General features: G+C 39.7%; 1 protein-coding gene across 1 annotated transcript in view; it reads left to right on the forward strand.

The window, feature by feature from the left end:
• The window catches only part of RGS22 (regulator of G protein signaling 22), a 67977-nt gene that overhangs the window by 30641 nt on the left and 15022 nt on the right, over positions 1-22314 (forward strand). The window contains exons 15-21 of the mRNA XM_075743628.1: positions 7028-7222; positions 11506-11598; positions 12123-12289; positions 15428-15590; positions 16201-16359; positions 18207-18269; positions 20281-20442. Of these exons, the coding sequence (XP_075599743.1) occupies positions 7028-7222; positions 11506-11598; positions 12123-12289; positions 15428-15590; positions 16201-16359; positions 18207-18269; positions 20281-20442 (1002 nt within the window). The remainder of the gene's footprint in view (positions 1-7027; positions 7223-11505; positions 11599-12122; positions 12290-15427; positions 15591-16200; positions 16360-18206; positions 18270-20280; positions 20443-22314) is intronic.

Raw genomic sequence — 22314 nt, forward strand, 5'->3', positions numbered from 1 at the left:
CTGTCACATATTGGCTAACTTGAACTGCTACCCTATTTAGTTGTTTCTCCCTCCAGCTCTACTTATGGCCCAGGCCTGAGGGCAACTGACTGCATCCCTAAGACTGACTGTCTCCTGTATCTGCCCAGGCCTGTGTGTTGCTAGGGACCCCGCTCACAACGGGCATGCGAGTTAACCATATCTAGACTATGTCTTCATTTCCCTGTATGTTTTGTTGCAGGCCAAATCTTACGTTATGGCCCATGATGGTTTTCAATTTGGTTTCATTTCACACCAGTTTACACTCTTTCTGCATGTGTTCATGGCTGAAAATTAAGGCCCAGATCTTTTTTACTTTTCTTATCTTATTTCCAGTGCTGGCCTGGTGGTGACAGCAGAACATCGTACAATCAGTGTTACCAGGCAATTGCACAGGGCTACATACACATAGCCATTAAAGTAAATACATCAAAACGAAATATGTGAAACTGTTCCATTAGCATAACTAACAGCTGAAATGTAACATAACAAATCAACACATGTGCTGCAACATTTGGTATCATTCTCAAGCTTGCCTTTTAAGGCTGCACAAAAATTGTTCTTGTTTTCATTGGAACACAGTAAAGAGTCAAGCTGCATCCAATCTACAGGGTCTGCTTACGGAAAAGATGCCTTCCCAAATTCTGCGCTCACCTTTGGCACAATAAGACAGTAATTCCAAATACTCCTAAGAGAATGTGTATCAGATTCACACAACACATAGTCATATATATTTTACTATTTATTACAGAAAGAGACATCCAGAGTATTCTGTATATGTTCTGCCTGCTTCCTGTTAGAAATAAGACCAAACCTGGATTGCTGTGTATCTGCTACTCATTGTTTCATCTGTTAGACATTTTTCTCTCGGCTTTATGATAGAGTAAGGAAATGCATTCCAAGGTGTGTATTCATCTGTTGAATCCATGTCTCTCCAATTCAGTCTAAACAGGAGAGCAATGGGTTTGACAGATGGGCCACTTGGCGGATAAGGAATTGGCTGTATGGTCAAAGAGTTGTGGTCAATGGCTTGATGTTCAAGTGGGGACCAGTGACGAGTGGTGTTCCTTAGGGATCAGTTGGTATTGGGATCACCACCATATAACATCTTTGTCGGCAACATGGATAGTGGGATTAAGTGCACTCTCCGCAAGTTTGCCAATGACACCAAGCTGTGTGGTGCGGTCGACACGCTGGAGGGAAGGGATGCCATCCAGAGGGACCTTGACAGGCTTGAGAGATGGGCCCACGCAAACAGCATGAAGGTCAACAAAGCCAAGTGCAAGGTCCTACACATGGGTTGGGCCAATCCCAAGCACAACTACAGGCTGGGTGGAGAATGGATCGAGAGCAGCCCTGAGGAGAAGGACTTGAGTGTGTTGGTGGATGAGAAGCTCAACATGACCCAGCAATGTGAGCTTGCAGCCCGGAAAGCCAACTGTATCCTAGGCTGCATCAAAAGAAGTGTGACCAGCACATTGAGGAAGGTGATTCTCCCCCTCTACTCTGGTCTCATGAGACCCCACCTGGAGTACTGTGTCCAGCTCTAGGGTCCCCAGTACAAGAAAGACATGGAGCTGTTGGACATGCGAGTCCAGAGGAGGGCCACAAAGATGATCAGAGGGCTGGAGCCCCTCTCCTATGAAGACAGGCTGAGACAGTTGGGCTTGTTCAGCCTGGAGAAGAGAAGGCTCCAGGGAGACCTTAGAGCACCCTTGCAGTACCTGAAGGGGCCTACAGGAAAGCTGGAGAGGGACTGTTTATCAGGGAGTGTAGTGACAGGACAAGGAGTAATGGGTTTAAACTGAAGGAGGGTAGATTTAGATTAGACGTTAGGAAGAAATTCTTTCCTGTGAGGGTGGTGAGACACTGGCACAGGTTGCCCAGGGAAGCTGTGGATGCCCCCTCCCTGGAAGTGTTCAAGGCCAGGCTGGATGGGGCTTTGGGCAACCTGGCCTAGTGGAGGGTGTCCCTGCCCATGGCAGGGGGGTTGGAACTGGATGATCTTTGAGGTCCCTTCCAACCCAAACCATTCTAGGATTGCATGATTCATTCATCCAGGGAAAGAAACTACAGTGAGTATGAAATCTGATGGTGTGCTGGTTTTGTTTCGGATAGGGTTAATTTTCTTCATAGTAGCTAGTATGAGGCTATGTTTTGGATTTGTGCTGGAAACAGTGTTGATAATATAGAGATGTTTTTGTTATCATTGAGCAATGCTTACACAGAGCCAAGGCCTTTTCTGCTCCTCACCCCACCCCACCAGTTGGATGGCTGGGGGTACACAAGGAGTTGGGAGGGGGACACAGCCAGGACAGCTGACCCCAACTGACCAAAGGGATATTCCATACCATATGACATCATGCTCAGCATATAAGGGGCTGGGGGAAGAGGAAGGAAGGGGGGCACATTCAGAGTTATGGCGTTTGTCTTCCCAAGTCACTGTTACATGTGATGGAGCCCTGCTTTCCTGGAGATGACTAAACACCTGCCTGCCAATGGGAAGCGGTGAATGAATTCCTTGTCTTGCTTTGCTTCTGTGCGTGGCTTTTGCTTTAATTTATGAAACAGTTTTTATCTCAACCCACTAGTTTTTTCACTTTTACTCTTCCGATTCTCTCTCCTATCCCACTGGAGGGGAGTGAGCAAGCGGCTGCGTGGTGCTCAGTTGCCAGCCCGAGTTAAACCACGATAGATGGATAAGTACCGGTAATCATCCAGGAACATATATGGTTATTCACTATAAACATATACACAAGAGCGTAAAATAAATTAGGAAATAAAAGCAATAAACAAATGCATATTGTAGTTTTTGATAAAAAAAATAGTTATTTAGAGTTAGAAAATTTAATACCATTATGGGAAGCATAATATTTTAAAACTATAATCAATTTAGATAAAGGGTCTTATCATTACTGTGAACTTTTAGGGTCAGATACAAGATTTATGTTAGTAGAAAGTGATGATAGGGGTTAAGGCAGTTTAGCCTTTCCATTTAAGACTAGCCAGTGCATTCTATTTTTCCATCATATCACTCTGTCAAGTAACTGCACAATCCCATCATTTAGATCAGAGTAGTATCCATGCCTTTGGGCAGCAATACAAAACACTTGGATTTAAATATTTTTTGGATTTCTTGCTTCACTCTAGTCATTCTGATATTGCTTACCAAAGCCTTCTCATTTGGGGATGAATTCACACCAAAACTCAAGGTCTGAATAATCCCTGATTTGGAAAGCCATAAATGAGGCCAAAGTCTTAATCTGAATTTCCTAAGCATTTCATATGTTCAGATTTGTGCCATTATAAGTAATTTCAAGATGCAAACTCTGACTAAATTTCCAGATAGGGTTTTGAGTTCAATCCATCACTGATTCTAATACATTTTAGGAAAATGTATAGCTGGCAGGTAGGAAAATTCTTTGTGTTTTACAAAAGGAGCAAAACATTGAATAAATGAAGTATGATGTGAACTTGATGTCACATGCTTAAGAATTTTGTATGAATTTGATAACGTTTCAGGTAATTTAATGTAAGTTTTTCCTGTCGATCCTTTAGGAGATTGGCCAGTACAACAGTTTCACTATTCCACTGAGATTCAGAAAACCACAAGACTTCCATGCCGTGGGAGTCAAAAAGGCTATGAATATTGCTTTTTAAAGGATACAATGTATTTCCCCCCTATATCTTGCTAACTTCACTGCCCAGTGTTGAAGACAGTGAACACACACACACACTTTTCCTCTTTTTTGGCATGTCTAGAACTCTTCGCAGTTGATTTTCCTGCAGTCTTTCATTCAATTCAGTGCAGCTCTACAGATCATAGAATCCTAGAATGGTTTGGGTTGGAAGGGACCTCAAAGATCATCCAGTTCCAACCCCCCTGCCATGGGCAGGGACACCCTCCACTAGGCCAGGTTGCCCAAAGCCCCATCCAGCCTGGCCTTGAACACTTCCAGGGAGGGGGCATCCACAGCTTCTCTGGGCAACCTGTGCCAGTGTCTCACCACCCTCACAGGAAAGAATTTCTTCCTAACGTCTAATCTAAATCTACCCTCCTTCAGTTTAAACCCATTACTCCTTGTCCTGTCACTACACTCCCTGATAAACAGTCCCTCTCCAGCTTTCCTGTAGGCCCCTTCAGGTACTGCAAGGGTGCTCTAAGGTCTCCCTGGAGCCTTCTCTTCTCCAGGCTGAACAAGCCCAACTGTCTCAGCCTGTCTTCATAGGAGAGGGGCTCCAGCCCTCTGATCATCAGCTCCCTTTGGTGCCTGAACCCTCAGCAAGGAGCACAGGGAGGAAAACACCTTCTCGTTTCTCCCCTGTGTGCAAGTGCATGCATTCACTTTGTGATGCTATGTTTTTACTTGGTGGGTCAAATTCCACAGCACTGTATTCTTAAGCAATATAATAAATATCATATAATATAATAAGCAAAAAAATGCATCATGTCAAATCCTCAGGCACTGTAAATTTGCATCCTTCAAAAGTGAACAGGCCATCCTGATTATAGCACTGACGGTCTGATCCTTTGAGCTTGGACAAGTGCACTCCTATATCTAGCTTAACGACGTTGAAATTTCTGCTTCATATATATTACCAGTCCAAACTATTGTTTGGGGGGGGGGGGGGGGGGAAGTTTGTCCTTACTATGCTCTAGTTTTGAATGTGAAATTATACCAGACTTGGGGCAGTTTTACAGGTAGACCAGCCTGCAAAGGCAGTCCCTAATATGGCAATATATTACGACAGTGTTTATGTGAGTAGATTGTCAATAGTTTTTGGACAAAGCTTCCTTAGTCTGGGCAATTTCTGACTCTGTAGGGTGATATTTTTTGTCAGCTCTAAAGAACAGTAGCAAATAAATTAACCCATTTCATACAAAATCATAGGGGAAAGAATACTGCCTGAGAAAGTTGTGGAGTGCTTGTTTTGATTTTGTTCTTAAAACTATGCTAAAAGTAACTAGCCATTTAAGAAACCAGGTTAAATATGTGTTAAAATATTGAGGACCTATTTTGGACCCTTTTCATCAATTTACAGATCTCTTGTGTGTGGTTTTATGAGTCATAACAAGTGGAGCAATGCAGCCCTAATGACAAATAAAATGGTTAACCCCTCTTTTAAAAGTCTATTTTTAAAGATACCACATCTTTAGATCATTGGACCAGTCCCTTCTAATTTGGCTATTTTATATATTAAACGTTTTGGATCCGACTAGAACATGATGTAACTGAAACTTTGTGTTACAGTTCTTCAAAATAACTTCCAACTTTTGAAATCATTATGAATCTAATTCATTCTGTCTCTGTTAAATTTAAATTTATTTGGGGATTTGCTGAGAAGGGAATAATTTAGGATAAATGTGGTCTTGTTCTTTAGCTAGGACTCTTCCTGTGGATGTCCTCATTCTTTGACCTTACCCTTACATCTGTGAGTCTTTATTGCATTGATAACGTCGGCCACAAGAGCAAAAAACCATCTTTGCTTCCAGTGATTAGATCTATGCAGAAAGGGGGTGGAAACCTGCATAGACAGTAAATATAGTAATCCTAACAAGTTCTAACTGGGGGACGGATATCAGCCATCGTAGCCCTGTATTCCTCAGTGACCTGGTATCAGGAGAGTCTAAAGGGTCTGTTTCAAATTGTTAAGGTCCAAAATAATGGGGATGTAGTCTGGTACTGTTGCTGTTTGAAAGAAAGAGTCTAATAAATCAGAATTTCATTTAAAACAAAACAGAAACATAATTATTTAATGTACTCATTCTCCCACTGTGCTTGAAATCTAAACACAACAGTGTTTTATTACTGCTTGAACATAGAGTAAATGTATTATTTTCTTCTTTTATACTGCTTTGTACATCTACTAGTTACAGCTGGATTTTAGCAACATAAGGAAAATGAGAATTATCAGAAACCTGCATTCTTTATTGTCAAAACTGTGTGATAATAAATAGTGAAGATGGGCTCCTCAGTGCCATCCAAGAAAGAAATTCTGATTTATGCTACTAATCTGATCCTCTGACCATGTGTTTGAAAATTAGTTAGACTTTGACAATATGAAGAAGAGAAAGCATTTATAAGTTTTATTAATTTTATTACGGCAGTATCTTTTTTCACTTGAGTTCCTAGCTGCAGTCAGAATCATGATGTATGAGAAAGATATTCTGGAATATCTTCTTTCAAGATATTCTTGGAAGAAAGTGTTTTTCTCTGAGTTTTCAATGTTTTTCATAGCAATTTATGAAACATTTAAAACCCAAGAATTTTACTTAGAGTACTATTTGGGAAAAAAAAAATCCTTTGAAATGAATAAAAAAATTACTCTATGCTTCAAGAATGAGCTGTTAGTTAGAAGGAAACATTCTCCAGGTTCATCTTTCTTCTGTTTGTACATGTTCAATGGCAAACTCTGTGCTTCATAAAAAAGCATATAGTAATCTTTACTTTGGTAAGGATTTAGACCTCAGTTGTGCAGTGGTATCTCCTGTTATGGATCCTGTACCATGATGAAGTCTCATCAGTGCCAAAGAACTGTGCAAGAGAACCTCCACACAGAATGAAACCTTATAAATGTTTATTAATTTTAACCTTAAATTTACAATTTCCCTTCTATTCAGAGGAAGTAAGACTCCTTCACAAGTTGACCCAGCACATACTCTGCAAAACAATGTGACTTCATGAAAAGTGCAGTTGTAATGATTGTGGTTATCTGAATCTAACTAAGAAATAGACAAATATCTCCAAGCAAATATTACATTAAGCATTATTTTGTGATCTAACCATTTTAACAAGTAGGAGTAAAAAAAGCAGGGAGATCAGTTATGGCAATAACTGAATTTTGGACAAAACAGTAATATTGGTAAAAACAAGGCAGGTGCAGTTAGATATATGTTCAGAATATACAGCAGGGTAGTGGGAAACAAATATATATTAATTCTCTCCTGCAATAGACTGTGACCATTGGAATGGATGTTGGCTATCAGTTTTCTTCTGTTTTATTGTAGTTCCTTTATGCAACTTACATTGCCCCATCTGCCAGTATGGACATTGGACTTCATCAGAGTAAGAAAAACATGATTTATCAGAAAATTGACCCAGCTTTTGAGGATCTTTTTGACCCAGCAGAAGAATATATCCTCACTGTTCTCCTAGAACCATGGATGAAGATGGTGGAAGCAGACAAATACACTTACGGGAAGGTAACTGATCTGGACGACACCATGAAAAATTCGTATGTCTGGGAAGAAAACCACAAGAGCCTTCATATGCAACCCTGTTATATTTATAGTCAGGAAGGGAGTATTATGGGATGTTTTGCTCACCCACTCCTTTCTATGCTGATCCGTGGAGTAGCCTGAACTTCCTGTGGAGAGCAAACTTCCCATCCGAAAGGAAGGTGCAGGCTTGATAGACCCCTTGGTCTGTGAATTAGGGCTGAATGCATCTTGCTATGGCAAAAGTTCTCTTTGCACTCAGGAAGTGTCACGTTTCTGCAATCTTGCCATTGATCAAAAGTAATTTTCTCATGATGGATTGCCCACAAGCCTTCTATGGTTTTAATGATAAGCACAAAATAAACTATTTCTAGAGTGTCAGTACAGTGATGCTAGGTCCATGTTAATTGCACCAAGTATTTCTTGGTGTTTAGAACTACAGTGCAGCTACTGCTTAGCGTAAGAGGAAATGTGATATGGTGATCCAGCTGTATTTGCCACAAACACTTTTTAGATAGCTGCCCTACTGTACAAGGACCAACTGTGCCCTGCAGGCTTCCTGAAGTAGGTGGCTTAGTGGCGTACTCAATTCTAATCCCAGAAAGCCTCTGAAGGCTTGAATCAAGCAGGTCAGAGGAGATGGCTGCAATCCTGACTCTGCTTTTGACAAATAAGAACAAGAAATGGGGGAGGCAGTGGTGGATGCTGTGGCTTTTTGCTCTTACCTACAAGTTACCTACAACAACTTACCTACAAGTTACCAGCTGTAGGTCAAACTAGCATCTCTCTCCTGGATATGGAAGGAGAAACTTACAATGGAAAATCAGGAGTTGGAGGCCAGGGAGTTAGTTCTTGTTCCTGTTTTTCTCCACTGTGATCTTAGATGAAGCATCTCCATTTTTACAGGAAATCTCATCACTTACTGCCGATATTTCTGTCAGCATGTAATGAGAACATGGCACACATTGCCCCCTGCAGAACACTTTGAAATCCTTTTGGGGAAGTTTTGTAGTACAGTGTATTTTTGTTACTATATTGTGCATGCATGTATTAAAAACTAGAAGAACAGATACCTAAAATCAAAGTTGAGAATTGTCTGCTAAGCCTATTAGGTGGTGGTCAGTATTAAACATTTAAGAATAGAGTATAAGAACAGGAAAAAACCATACAGCAGTATTGCCAGCTTCAGGACTTTGCAACTGAGGAGGTTCATGAAGCAGAGGTATTATCCACATTTTTGTGTTTAATAGTCTTTGATTAGGGTTGGGTTTTTTTCCCCATGGATTTATGTGAAGGTTATCTTGAGTCATTTTATATCTTCAGCCTTACTGTAGCAGTGGGTTCCATGCAAAAGGAGAAAAAAATGCTTATCTTTGTTTGCAAACCCCTCCCTGATAATTTCACCTCGTGCCCTAGTTTTATATGTCATGAAGAACGGTGAACAGTTGTTATCTTGTCACAGTCTCAATGCTGTTACGCTTTTACATGTTTCTGTCGTATCCCACTTCGATCACATCTCTTTGAAACTCAAGAATCCTAGACTTTCTGACCTCTCCTCTTACAGAAGGTGTTCCATACCTTTGTTACACTTATCACCCCCATCTGTATCTGTTATTTTATATTCTTTTGATGAGATGCAAGCAATACTCAAGATCTGGATGCACTAAGGATAATCCAATGGCAGAATCATGTTTTCTGTTTTGCTCTTTGTTCCTTTCCTAATTGTTCCTGTGATTCTAATTGCCTTTTGACTCCTGGTGAACTTTGAGTGGATGTGCAAAATGTAAGCTAATAGCCATCTGCAATGATTCCAAGATCTCTTTACTAAGGAATAACAGCTAATGGAAAGTCCTAATTTGGAGGTGACTGGAATGACTTCATGTTTATTGTCCTTGAATTCAGCTGCCCTTTTATCATGCAGATGCTAAAGTGTCCTGAAATCCTGCAGCTTTTCACAGACAATTTCATTTTTTGCTCTGTGGAATCATTTTACAAACTTTGTTGTCTCCTCACTCACCTCCTTTTCCAGATAATTTCTGAATGTTTAAAAAAACAACCTCAGCGCAGATCCCTGTGAGACTCCAATAGGAACCCCACCCCATTATGAAAGTTATTTATTTCTCTATGTTTGATTTTCTACCTTCTAATTAGTTCATAGCGGGACCTTCCCTCTCATCCTCTGATAAATTAATTTCCTTAAGAAACTTTGAAAGTTTGAACATCGAAAAAAACCTAATCAAATGAAATAAACAAATCCAAACACATCTGCAAAATATTCTCCTCACTTTTCAGCATTTTTTCTAAGCTTTTGGATATTTCTTCTAAGCTATTTTTTCTAAGCTATTTCAGCTATAACTGTTTATGACCTGCAGAACACCGTGTAATTAATCAATGCTTTCATTAATATGAAATTTTATTTACTTTCTATCAGAGTAGTTTTACAGTCTTTTGTAACTGTATATTTTCCATGTGTATTATCAATATTAGTTGTCTAGTATCTAGTGCCAGTCCTCACTGAGTCAAGTCATCGACTCAGCTGAGTATTATTATACATCATTTTTGTATAAACAGGACTCTGCTTTTGAGCACGCTCTGAATACAGTGTTTTCCCTGCTGCTAGCGATGGAAGAATTCCTCCAAAGTATGAATTGAAAATATAAACTTTTGTTTTAAGTTGTTAATGCGTGTGTCAGTTTATACCTCCTTGAGTTAACCGAGGGATAATTTATTGCCCTTTCAGTTTAGACGATGCTTTTCTTTGCAAGTGTAGTTATGTGCAGACTTCTCAGTGCTCTAATAATGCAAACATCTTAATCAGAGCACGAAAAAACAGAACTAAATCCTTTTAAGTGCACAATACATGTGTTTGTGAAGAGTTATAATGCACAGACATAAAACGACCTGTTCTAGGAGGCACTAGAGTCTCTTTGTACTAGGCGCAGGCTGAGGCTTAGGCACACTCCTTCCCAGCACAAAGACAAGGTCTGCTTTGTGTTTTGTTCAGTCCCTGGCTCTACTCTTCCCCTTTGTTCTACCATACAGCAGGATATATTTGGCCCATAATGAAACAAGATATTTTGTCAAGAATTAGGTGAGTCCAAAATTGTTTATTTGGGACTTGGTCAGTATGTATCTACATTTCTATCTTTAAACGAAACATGAAAACAGGAGAGTTCCTTTTGATTGTTGACTCTCATTCTGCCTCTATCTGCTTTCTGTTTCAACTTTATGAAAAATGTTCTGAATTATTTTCCTATTTACTTTTAAACTACGCTTTCTTTTAAAGGAAAGAATACCCCAAAGCACTTTATAACAGTGGAACAGAGTTACACTGAGCCTGAAGGCATTCAGATGACACGGTGATTAGTGTGGTATTCACATTTAGACAAAACTGTAATGAATATTAATCTAAAAACTCTCTTCTCTCTCTTGCACATAAATGCTTGCATAATAAGACCACAGTTTTCTAATCTTTGTAATGGGCATGCTAATCAGTGTAACACATTGGCTCAATTTTTCTAAATATCCTAAAACCTGCATTCGAATGGTTTAGTCAGCCGAGAGGGTCATCAAACTGTTCCCTGTGTAGTTACCGATTGTTTGCACATAACATGGAGAACTGTTCTAGTTACATACATAAGGCTTCTAATTAAATTTAAAAAAGCCAATACTTCAAGAGTTCTAATCATGCATAATTTATTATTTTAAGGCATTACCTGGTATAAAACTAAGGAAGGGGACAAGACTGAAAGTCTGAAAGCTTTCACCTTCATTGTTTAGATATTAGAGCATCTTTCTTAGATTTCCATTTCTGGAAATCTGTGGCACTCTATCTTTTTGACATTTCCCACTGAGATCATAGTTTTAAGACATGTTTTTCTGCTTCCCAGTGGCACTTTGACATACAATTTGCTGGTATAGGCAATCAGGTAAGTCTGACACAATATACACAATATATTATATACACAATATAATTTAGCAATTTCTTTAATACAAAGTTATATTCTTAAAGATATAGTTAGGTTATTTAGTGGTGTTCTGTAGAAATCTACATGTGATCCTACACAGATCTGAAAATTTTCTTCTACCAGAGCTTTTAACTGAATTGTTTGTCACAAGGATGTGACTTCTAGTGTCTTCTAAACATCAGTCTCATTACTGACAAATGTATCCTTTTCTATCCATTGTCACTGGCAAGGTGCCCGTCCAGTTCTCCATCTTTCTATAATGTGTACTGTAGGGATGACATAAGATATTATTTTTATTAGGTGGAGTTGGTGGAAGAAACTCGACAGCTGGACTCCGTGTACTTTAGAAAGCTCCAGGCTTTGCATCAAGAGAGTGGTTCCAAGCAGGATGAGGTAAGACAAGTACCTACTAACAAAAACAAACTCTTTTTCTATCAGAGAGGGTTAACACTTTGAGTATCAGCAATGAAAGACTGACAACATGCCAGTTTGGAGAAGCAAGTAGTCCGATTTCTACCATTCATTTTGGGAAATGAGTCACAGCCACTGTGTTAATTACGAATACAGGTCTTCTGTCAGTCGTATCAACATCAGACCACAGTACGATTGGAGTCAATGAGACAGTTTCCACTCATGTCTGTAGAATGTATTTTGGGCCCTTAATCTTGAGTAAATACCTCAATTTCAAGTAAATTACAGGTACATATTGGTCTGATTATGGAACCTGCACACACTGGTATGTTTAAAGCAGACATAAACCAAAAGCTGATTAAGAGCTGGAGTCTTAATTTATTTTCTCAGAAATCAAAAAGCTGTTCTACAGAGACAAAAGTTATCTAATGCAAGGATTATTAGACTGAGCACAACATAAGAGATTAAAAAAGCAGTTATGCAAGTGAAATAAATTCTTCCCTCAGAGTACTGTTGCTGACACTGGTCTGCCATCCTGCCCTGATGCTCTCAAAGAAGATCAGCACTTGCATCAAGTTCCCAAAGAATTGGCAGGTCCTAATCTATCTGACCTGATCCACGACAAAGAGAAGTTAGAACAGTTCTGGGCTTTTCTTAATGAGCATTCTGCTGGGTAGGTTTCTTTGTTATTATTATTTTACCCATTTTTAAGTTCAGAAGAAATCTTTGCTGGGGATCTTGGCTATCTAAATGTTCACAGATTTTAGTCTTTTTAAAAAATGTGTTTGTATATTTATGAAATACACATGCACATTGTTCAGACAACTGAATTGTCTTAATATTATTGGGGTAAAAATTCTGCTGTCATAACATGTTTGTATTATAGTTCTGCTTTCAGTTTCTGCTTTGATTAGTGAAAAACCCCTGAGTAGAATAATTAGCCTATAATGAGTAAAATTTCTCTTTTTTAGTACAGATTCAATTTAGTACATTTTAAAAATTAAAGCTGGATGTTATAAAAATGTACAAACAGAAGACAGCCACATTATTCTCACAGTGTGAGAGCAACCGCAGTTTTGTGTTTGCACTGATCTGAACAGAATTAAGTACCAGCTCGTAGCAGAGACAGTTTATGCAGGGTTTTTGCAAAAGTGAGTCCATTTGTTTAAAAATGAAGATCTAAGCAGAAGTTTTAGCAGAAGTAAATGTGAGTTTGCTACCTTTATTTTTTTCACAAGCCCCACACTAATTTCTATTCTGTTTTAGGAAAAGGCAGATATACCTTTTAAGTAACTGCTAGCAAGTCCTTAAATTGTCACTTTCTTCCTTTAACCTGGGTTTCCAGGAGCTGAAGCTTCGCATGTCACCTATTGCTCCTAGTCAAGCACTGCTATTGTTTTAGCTGGTCAGTTTTTTCAAAAGTATCCAGAGATGGACATCTAGCACAGGATTCCTCTGGCCAAGACTCAATGTCATCACTTCTGCATATCATCATAGGTTCCCTTTGTAGTCAGAGAGAGAGAAATACACACTCCTGGACACAATTCTTCTAATTCTGAAGGTAACATCTAAAACCAGTTTGGATGGATCATTCCTAAAGATGGCTATTTCTGCTCACTGACTACAAAAGGACTGTAGGTAATGACTTCAGATGGGGATTCTTATTGTGTGTATGCCTATGGTCAAGTGACTTCTGAGTTAGTTGTCTAGACCAGCGGTCTCCAAACTTTTTTGATTGTGCACCTCATTGGTAAAAAATTTTTGAGCATGCACCCTCAATATGTGTATATTTATTTTTTAATAAATTATATACATGTGCTACTGAAGTTCTAATATTTTCTCCCTGTCCCCCAATGAATCATCTCACACACCCCCTGGGGTGTGCGCACCCCACTTTGGAGAGCACTGGTCTAGAGTTCCTCTCTAACTGGGGAAATGGTAGGAATCACCAGACAACAGGTCACTGGCTAGGACAAGGTCCTGGCTGAATTGCCTCTGGGACTTCCTGCCTCTCTGTTAATCACAGACAAGTCCCATCTTAAGTGATACAGCCAGACAGAGAAATGTTTAATTTATGGAGAAATTTTCTTTTGTAAAAATTCATAATGAAGAAAAACATTTGAAAAAGTCTCACAAAACAGTGTTTTAGAGCTGGATCCAGACCTAATAACTCTGAAGTCCAGCTGGCATGCTACAGTAAAGATGCTTAATGGTACTATAAGCTAAAGGGATCCTAAAGCTAATGCAGTCTGGAACTTTTCAGCAAAAAACAACAAATATGTAATTTGCCTCTTCATCAAAATGTATGGTTCTGTTTTTGCCCAATTGTAAGTGATCCAAGTTTCAGGAAGTACAGGCTGCTGAATACCTGGGTACAAATTCTGATAAGAAACTAAACAAAGTTTCATTAATTAATATTTTGTTAAATATATAGGATATAGTTACACAATTGCAGGACAATTTGCGTTACTTTGGGTTAGTGGGTTACCACTTGTTAGTCTTGCCAGACTAACTGACTACACACATGCTCCTGATCCATTGAAAGGAAAAAGTAGAGTACACTAGGATAAGCCACCACTGTAAATGGTTTAACCTAACACACTCTAAGATTATATATTTTGCTTTTTAAATAAGATAGACATATTTGATTGGTTGTCATGGGTAGATGCCAAGGAGTAACTCCATAAACCACAGTAACTTGGATCGCTTGCATTTGGGTGAACTTATTCACATTGTGATGAACTAGCAAATGAAAGAATTTCAGTCTCAATAGAACTTAGGTCTGTAAGAGTCTCAAAAGACTTTTGAATGGGGGACATCTGTTCTTAAATCAGTCAGATGCTTTTGAAAGTTTTAGTCATAGCTTAATGCTTTGAAAAAGCCAGTTATTAACTGAATGGAAAAGTGAAACAGATTTGTCTGAATTTAATGTTTCATGTTTCCTGCTGCAAATACAGTGAACGTCCTGATTAAAACGCTCACAAAACTTCAGCTAATAAGATACCATAAGAAAACAGTCCTATAAATTAAACTGAAATTGCAGGTATGTCACTTATTCTGTCTTCTGGTTTAAAGCACAAAACCAATATATTTCATTAAAACAAACTTAAATTGATAGTATACACTCAAATGATTATCAACAATATATAGAACAAGAATTGCACATGAAGGTTATTTGTCACTTACTATGAATAACAACATAAGTAGTAGAATCAGTAATTTATGACAAGGTGGCCCACAAAAAGCCCTAGAAACAAAATTTACTGTAATTTTTTTTGTCTGCTTGACTGCTGACTGACTCAAGCTCTAGCACTTCACACAGGGTAGGAAGGGGGTGATTCTGGGGCTGACGTTCCCAGCTGCCACCCCTGCTCCTTTCTCAGGCGACACGACGAGGAGGCAGAAGAGGGGGTGTCGATTCATCTCTCGGTGGCTCACAGCCTGCAGTACTGCTTCAAATTCTCATCTGTTTCATTTTTCATTCTCTCTGTGAGCTCTGCACTATGGCTCTGGTTCACAGTCCCTGCTGGATTTAGCAGCGGGACATTGAGGAGGTTACTCCTTTCAGGGTACCCCAGAAGGGACCCTAAATGAGATCCCTAAGATGTGTGTTTGATCTGCCTGTTCAACAAGTGCCATGGTCTCACCAGATGGTGCTAGCAAAGAAAAAATGACATCAAATTTCAGTCCAATCTGACCTGGTATTTAGGATTCAAACACTTTGGTGGCTTGTGGTTAAACTAATAACTCCTTAGAACGTTGATGAAATTAACTCAATATTGAAATACATTCTGTTTAAATTTGTTTGTAGCATGGATCTCATGTGCTGGCTAGATATTGAACAGTTCAGAAAGATGCTCCACAAGGATAAAGAAAAAAGGGAGGAAAAGTCTAAGGACATTAAAAACAAGTACTTAAACAAAAAATACTTCTTTGGACCCAACAGCCCAGCTACCAGAGAACAACAAGAACAGGTACCAGTTACAAAACCGTTCATAAAGAACAATCACACTGAATGTGACTGAGACAAAAGTTCATAAGCAGCTTTACTCCAGCTTTCCCCCAAGCTGTTTCCTCAAATCTTACCGATATTTTTGGCCAGAAATCTGGTTCTGTTCTGGTTGTGGGGGTCCCCTCCTTCCTGTTCAGGCTCTTCCTCCCCTGTCCTTCTAGAACATCTCTCTTAAACCCTGATCTGAGGCTGCAGCCAGAGCACACACAACACAGCTCAGAAAAAGTGTAAAAATGGCTTTCAGGCAGAGTGACTTGTTCCAGCTTTCTATTTTAGTATGTCAGTAAAGCCACAGAGTCTGAGCTGTGGTACTCCAATATATCTTGATACTTAGGAAATTTACTCGGTCAAGCTAGGGTATTATTTGCCGGAGTCTGTATTCTATTATAGGTAGGGACAAATGTAATCTGTTCCCTTTTATGAAAAGTACATGTGAGCCTTGGGTAAGCATGCATTAAATGCTTTGCTTACAGTTAAGCTCATGCTTTGCTAAATCAAGGATGTAGAGAGATAAAGGACTTTTGGTATACACAAAAGTTTATGTCATGTGTTTTTGTATTTGGATTGCTTAGCTAATGCATTCAGGTGGAGGATGGGGACAAATCCTACATGATCGACTTTCAGCAGCGGTTCTGCTAGAAATTCAGCAATGCATCCAGAAGAGATTAGAAAAACAATGGCTGCCATTGTTCCTGGCAGATGAGCACCACGGGGCAGAGGGACAAGCAAAGGTAATTTTTTAACAACAGCAACACATCCAGGCATTGTTTTTTGTTTGGCTCATAATTTACCATTGGGATAAAATGGTTCAGAGGAAAAGCAGCCCACAACTCACACTCAATTTACATTGAAAGAGACACTCTAGCGTGTACAGGTTGAAGCATTTAGCTTGATAATTGTGAAGGCAGTTCCTCTGAAGGCTTAGTCCGGCTGACAGTATTATTGTTAGATCCTAAATCTGAAGGAGCTGGTGTTAGCTCTGCTGCCAGCCAGGCTGCCGGGGGAGTAAAAGAATCTTTGCTGTAGTGCTCCTCTCCATATGCCATTCTGTCCTAGCCATACACTTGCACACACAAGAAATGCTGCTTTGTGTAAAGGATTTGCCCAAGGGGACAAGAACACAAGAAAATGAGTGGGCTTCCTACGCTGTATTGACTCTCTTACGCTGTCCATATTCTCCCATCTGGAGCTGCAGTGCCTGTAGAAATGACTCCAGGACTTGTGAAATTCTGCTGAGTGGGGAGGTTAACTGCTACAAGCCTTGTTTCCAATTGGTTACTTCAGAAAGTTGCCAGAAAACTGGGAATGAGAAACCTTTCACTCCTGCTGGCTCATTAGAAAGTCTGGGGAACGGGCAGAACATCTGCCTTTTATGAGAGTGCCTCTGACTGCGATCTGTGTAGGGAGATCATCCTGCTGGTGACAGATGCAGGAAGACTTGGGTTTTTGCACTTCCACATAAGCTCTGACATGTGACTGTCATAGCAGAAGGAAACTTGACAGTTCCACCAAGCAGACACATAGGCAGACTGCATTGATTCATAAAACTTGTTTTCAATGATCGTTTTAACATCAAGAAGGTAGTCAGAAGTGTTGTCAGAAATGCATCTGAGCTGGATCCTTTTCATTGATTCAGAGCACTAAGCAATCAGAAAACCGTAGGTTCTGATGAGGCAAATTGCAATTTTAATGATGATTACACTAAAGCAAAATTTCCTAATCCTCTGCCCGTTTTTTAGCTGAACTCTGCCTCCTTTACGAGCCATGGCACAAGACCATGCGATAAGGCTAAGCTGCTTCCAGATCTGGAAGCGAGCTTATGTCTCTTCTTGCACCTGCTGCACTGTGCTGGCAGGGAGAGTAGCCCATGCAGTTTGGAAAATGCTGTATTCAACCCTAATAAACAGTTTACAGGAAATACATACTTCTAATGAGCTTTTAGTCTTTTCCTAACTCCATTTATGTCTGACTGCTCTTTTCTCTTTCTTACTGCAAATTCAGAGGATGAAAAGGTCCTTTGAAGAATGTATTTTAGAAGAAATGAAACCAGATGACATTCTCCGCTTGGCTTCATATTTCACAGTGACCAAACACTGTGGGCATGCTATGTAGTCCTTATTCAGAAAATCTGCCCTTGATTTGAGGTGTATTTTTGCTACAAAGAAGCTGCAGGATCAAGCCTGTATTTCTGATACAGCTGTCCAAAGGAACTAAAACCATTTCATACAAAAAAAAAAAAAAAAAAAAAAAAAAAAAAAAAAAAAAAAAGTTATAGCCCAAAAATCTGTTCCCAATGTAAGTGGTCACTCAGAACATTATGGGTAAGGTAAACCAGTGCAAGAGGGCAGTTTGACTGCCATTGCCTCGTCTTCTCTAACTCCCCAGTCTTAATGAGCACGTGCTCATTTATAGCTGAACAAGGGATGGCATTTGGTGTGGGTTCACAACAAGTTTCAGATATAAAGATCCAAATGAAGATATATCAGCTATTCTGCCACTGTGGTCTCAATCATTAGAGGGCTGAACATGAAACCAGAAGAGTTAAAAAATACAATGATGATCGTTTGTTCAACTGTAGATAAGGGACATAAATGAAGATCTTCCACGCCAAAACCAGGAGAAGACAACTAGGATGTGGAAGGCAAGTGAAGTTTACTGTGTCTCTTGTGTCTGCAGTTTCACTATCTTTTCTGTTTGGACCTTGCACATCCTTCACAAGTTCCCCGCTGACAGTGTGAGGCCCAAATGTAACACTGTCAAAAGCAGGCATGATTGTATTGGCTACGTGGACTGATTACTCACATTACTGATGCATTTAGCTCCCTGCTGGATGTTCACGGTAAATTTCTCTCCCTTCCTGGCTAGAGAGGTCATCCTTGAAAAAAAACATGTCTCTTGTCCTGGGCTTTGGAGCACTCTTAACCCTCCTTAAACTGGTATTGTACCTTTAATTCACATTTATCTGTATTTTGCATGCAGTGGACTTATTGGGACAAGCTGTTCATTCCAGCATCTGGTAGTTTATTTATTATTGCGAGTGGATTACGTGCAGACACAAAAGGGAATGTGAAGTATGCAGTGGAGTGGGCAGGTTTAATCGTATCTCACAGTATCTGTTTCATTTAGAATTGTATTTTAATCTTACAGCACTGAGATAATATCAATTTTAAACATCTTAAACCTTTGTAATAATACATTTCATCAGATGTTTGCCAGTTTTTTTCCTCTTGAAGAGCAGTGAACTCTTTGTGATTGCCAACATACAAGTTGTGTACATTTATTCAGTTGAACTTTTATTGTTTGTTGAAATCAAACTGGAGACCCAGTCACCAATTATCCTTGCAAACCATTAGCTCGAAAGGGATCCAAAGTGCATGTGGGTTCTGTTAACTGAGTTTTCCCTTTGTCTGTTTGTCAGGAAGATGGTTATTTTCCATGTTCTGCTTCAAGGTTGTTGACCCATAAAATAAGCAGTGTTCATATATTAGTATAGGGATGGCAGCAATGTTTTGTTCTTCCCTTCATGGATATGTCCCAGAAATAATTTTTCCCAAAAGTTGCCTAAATCCTGGTCACAGGGGATAGAACACGTTTGGAGAATTGGAGGAGGGCTGAGAAGATGCCAACTTAGTAAGTTGAGCTGACTTTATTGCAACCAAAGGACCCTTTGGACAACTAGCACCCACCTTCTCGCAAGGGTAGGCTCTCATCCCTGGCAGGCTCTGCGGCAGGAAACTAACTGTAACCCCTGTTTTTAAGAGAAAAGTCTGTCAGCTTAGAATCAGGTTAGATTTCCAGGACTGCCTGCAGCAAGTAAAATGTTTCTGTCCCATGCTCACCACTGAACAGCACTCCATCCCTCCAGGACTTCAAGAGCTTTATACCACTGTTAGCAGATAGTTTTCATTCATCCATCTGATAACAAAGGGGGGGTTGTTTGGCTTGCTCCTCAGTGACACCACAGGAACTGTTTGTTCAGGAAGGCAGGCCAGCCTGAACTTAATTTCAAACAAACCGTCCCTGCGTAAGCCATCTTTCTTTCCCCACCCTTTCCTGGCTGCCTACCGCTCTGTGCTTTGCAGCATGAGGATTTCCAAAATGTCTCGATGACTTTAAATTGTATTTTATGATTGGTAGCTTTATTCCACAGAGAGCAAACTCTCCAGCTTCTGTTGGTGATCATGGCAACACATTTCAAAGCTCATTTTGTTGGTGAGATCCCTGTCAAAAGAGTTTTACAACTTTAAGCTATGTGGTTTGTCTGTTCTTTTTTCTTTGTTGTTTGTTTGCACAAAACTCAAACTGTTCTCTAGAAAAGTAGCCTGTTGCCATAATCAATAACAATAGCTGTTTCCATACTTTATAGTATGTACTCATATGGTCTAAATCATTGTCAGTCATTTCCTCTCCCATCATGTCTTCCAAAAAATGTTGCCCAAACCAAACTGGAAAAAAAAAAAAAAAAGAAAAAAGAAGGAAAGAAAGAAATGAAACCTTGCCACGTTCTATTGTATCCATGTCATAAACTCATAAACTACTGAAAGTAAGGCTCAGTGCAAAGATAAGAATCAGACAGTTTACGCTAACTAATGCCTTTATTATTGCTTTTTGAAACAAAGTTTATTTGGTGCATTTATTTCTTCTTGTGACAGCATGCGGACAATAAGTGGGTTTCTTCATCTAGTGAAATAATTGCATTCCGCAAAGCGCTGTTGAATCCAGTGACAGCAAATCAGTTTCAACGCTTTGTGTCACTGAAAGGAGACCTACTGGAGAATGGAGTGCTCTTTTGGCAAGAGGTACAGAAGTATAAGGTACGGTGGTAAAATGGAGCAAGAGGAATATCATTCAATTTGTAAGCAAATGCATCCATTACTGCATATTAGGAGAATTTTAACAAGAATATCTCTAGGCATTTTCTTGTTCATAGTAAAACCTCTTTCGCTGTTTAAACTGTTTTCTTCTTCACTGAAAATCCTCGCTGCTTAAGGGTAGCTCTTTTTAATGATTTGAATGTGTTATCCCGGTATTTCTTTATGCTTCTTCAAACTGTAACATTCTTCTGAGTCTCTAAAGGGACACTACTAACTAGCTAATGCCCAGATTTTGGTACACATCTGTTGAGCCGTAGAAAATATGCAAGCATTAAAATATTCATTCTGTCTTTATAGTTACATACTGTTAAATAATGGGATTATTGCTGTATTTGGTAATCCCTCAAAAATCAGAGAAAACTTTTAAATTCAATCAAATGTACAGATGTAAAGATAGTATCTACCCAAAACGCTTATATGTACAATGCAGCCCCCAGCTCCCTTGCACTCTGTACAGTCACATTTGACTGCAGCTGAGGATGTGGCCAAGGTGAAACGTGATGGGGAAGGTCAGCAGGGATTACCTCTCTCCCAAATATGTGCCCCTTTGTGAAATTGCTGCTGTGCGGGGTGAAACACAATGGGAAAACTCTGGAACGAGCCTTTAAATCACATTGCAGCCTCCTCGTAGCACCCTGGACTGAATGCAGGGGCACCACAGATCTTTCACTTGTTCCTCATTCCTTTCGCCTCTGGGATATTGCTGGTACAAAAGTGCTACCAGAGTGCAGAGCCTCTCCTGGGCTCCTAAGCATAGCTTGTGTGCACATGGCAGGCAGGGAGCATGAGGTTAGCTAATGTGCTCAGAAATTAGGAGGTAAACCCAGCTGATGCTGCAGCAGCACTTGGAGATCCGGCTGCAGTCTTCTCACTGTTTAATTTTACGCATTTGAATTTGGGGTCTGCTTCAGAAGCTGCAGCTCCTCTGTTTCCAAGGGGCAATCTCCCCTCCTCACAGAGGCTCTCGTACCCAAGAGAGGCATCATCGGCTGAAATGCTCTCTGGGGGTGCTGCTATCTCTCTCCTGGTTACAGAGTGACTAGCTTAGACTAGAAACTTGACACGAAGGCACCTGAAGTTCCATGACATAAAACCTTCTCAAAATATTTGATGTTTTTTCAGATTTGTGACTCTTCATTGCTACATTGTTGAGGACATGGAAAGTTTCTGCAAATTAACGTGGAGTGTAGTTTAGACTGTTTTCTTTGTGGATTTGCTCTCTGAAGAAATCCTTCATTGTTTTATGTGTCGCCCCCCCCCCCTTCATTTATGTTAATTTTATTTGTCTTCTTATCAAGAAAAAGTACAATCTGACCGTATTTCTGCATGCATGCAATTTGTCATGGTTGGCAGTTGATGCTCGTTATAGAAGCAAAGGGCTGGAGTAGCAGGAGTGTTGTGGGTCAGGCTGAACTGGAGGAATATTGCCAAAGACGTGGGCAGCACTTTGCACAGTGTGTACTCGTATTGTCTGAGCCCTATCACGCCATCAGTTTAGACAGAACTCCCTTCAGGAGTCAATGACTACATTGCTCCTCGTAACCCATATGGCTGGCGGCACATCTTGGGACAATCAAAAAACAAAAATATATTATTTTTTAAAAATATGAAGAAATATAACTCTGTGGATCATTTCTGTCTTTTCCTCTATTGTCATGTCTCACCCCTCTTCGTATCATATGGCTTATTTGTCTTGCCTCTTACTATAGCTCTCTGCCTTTTCTTCTATGCTAGATAAGCAAAGGAAGCCATAATATATTCTTAGGATATATTGAATATATTTTTGTATTGCCTTACTTTCTTCATTGTAGC

Source organism: Balearica regulorum, chromosome 2, assembly GCF_011004875.1.
Source record: "Balearica regulorum gibbericeps isolate bBalReg1 chromosome 2, bBalReg1.pri, whole genome shotgun sequence".
In the NCBI taxonomy this organism is placed as follows: Eukaryota; Metazoa; Chordata; class Aves; order Gruiformes; family Gruidae; genus Balearica; species Balearica regulorum.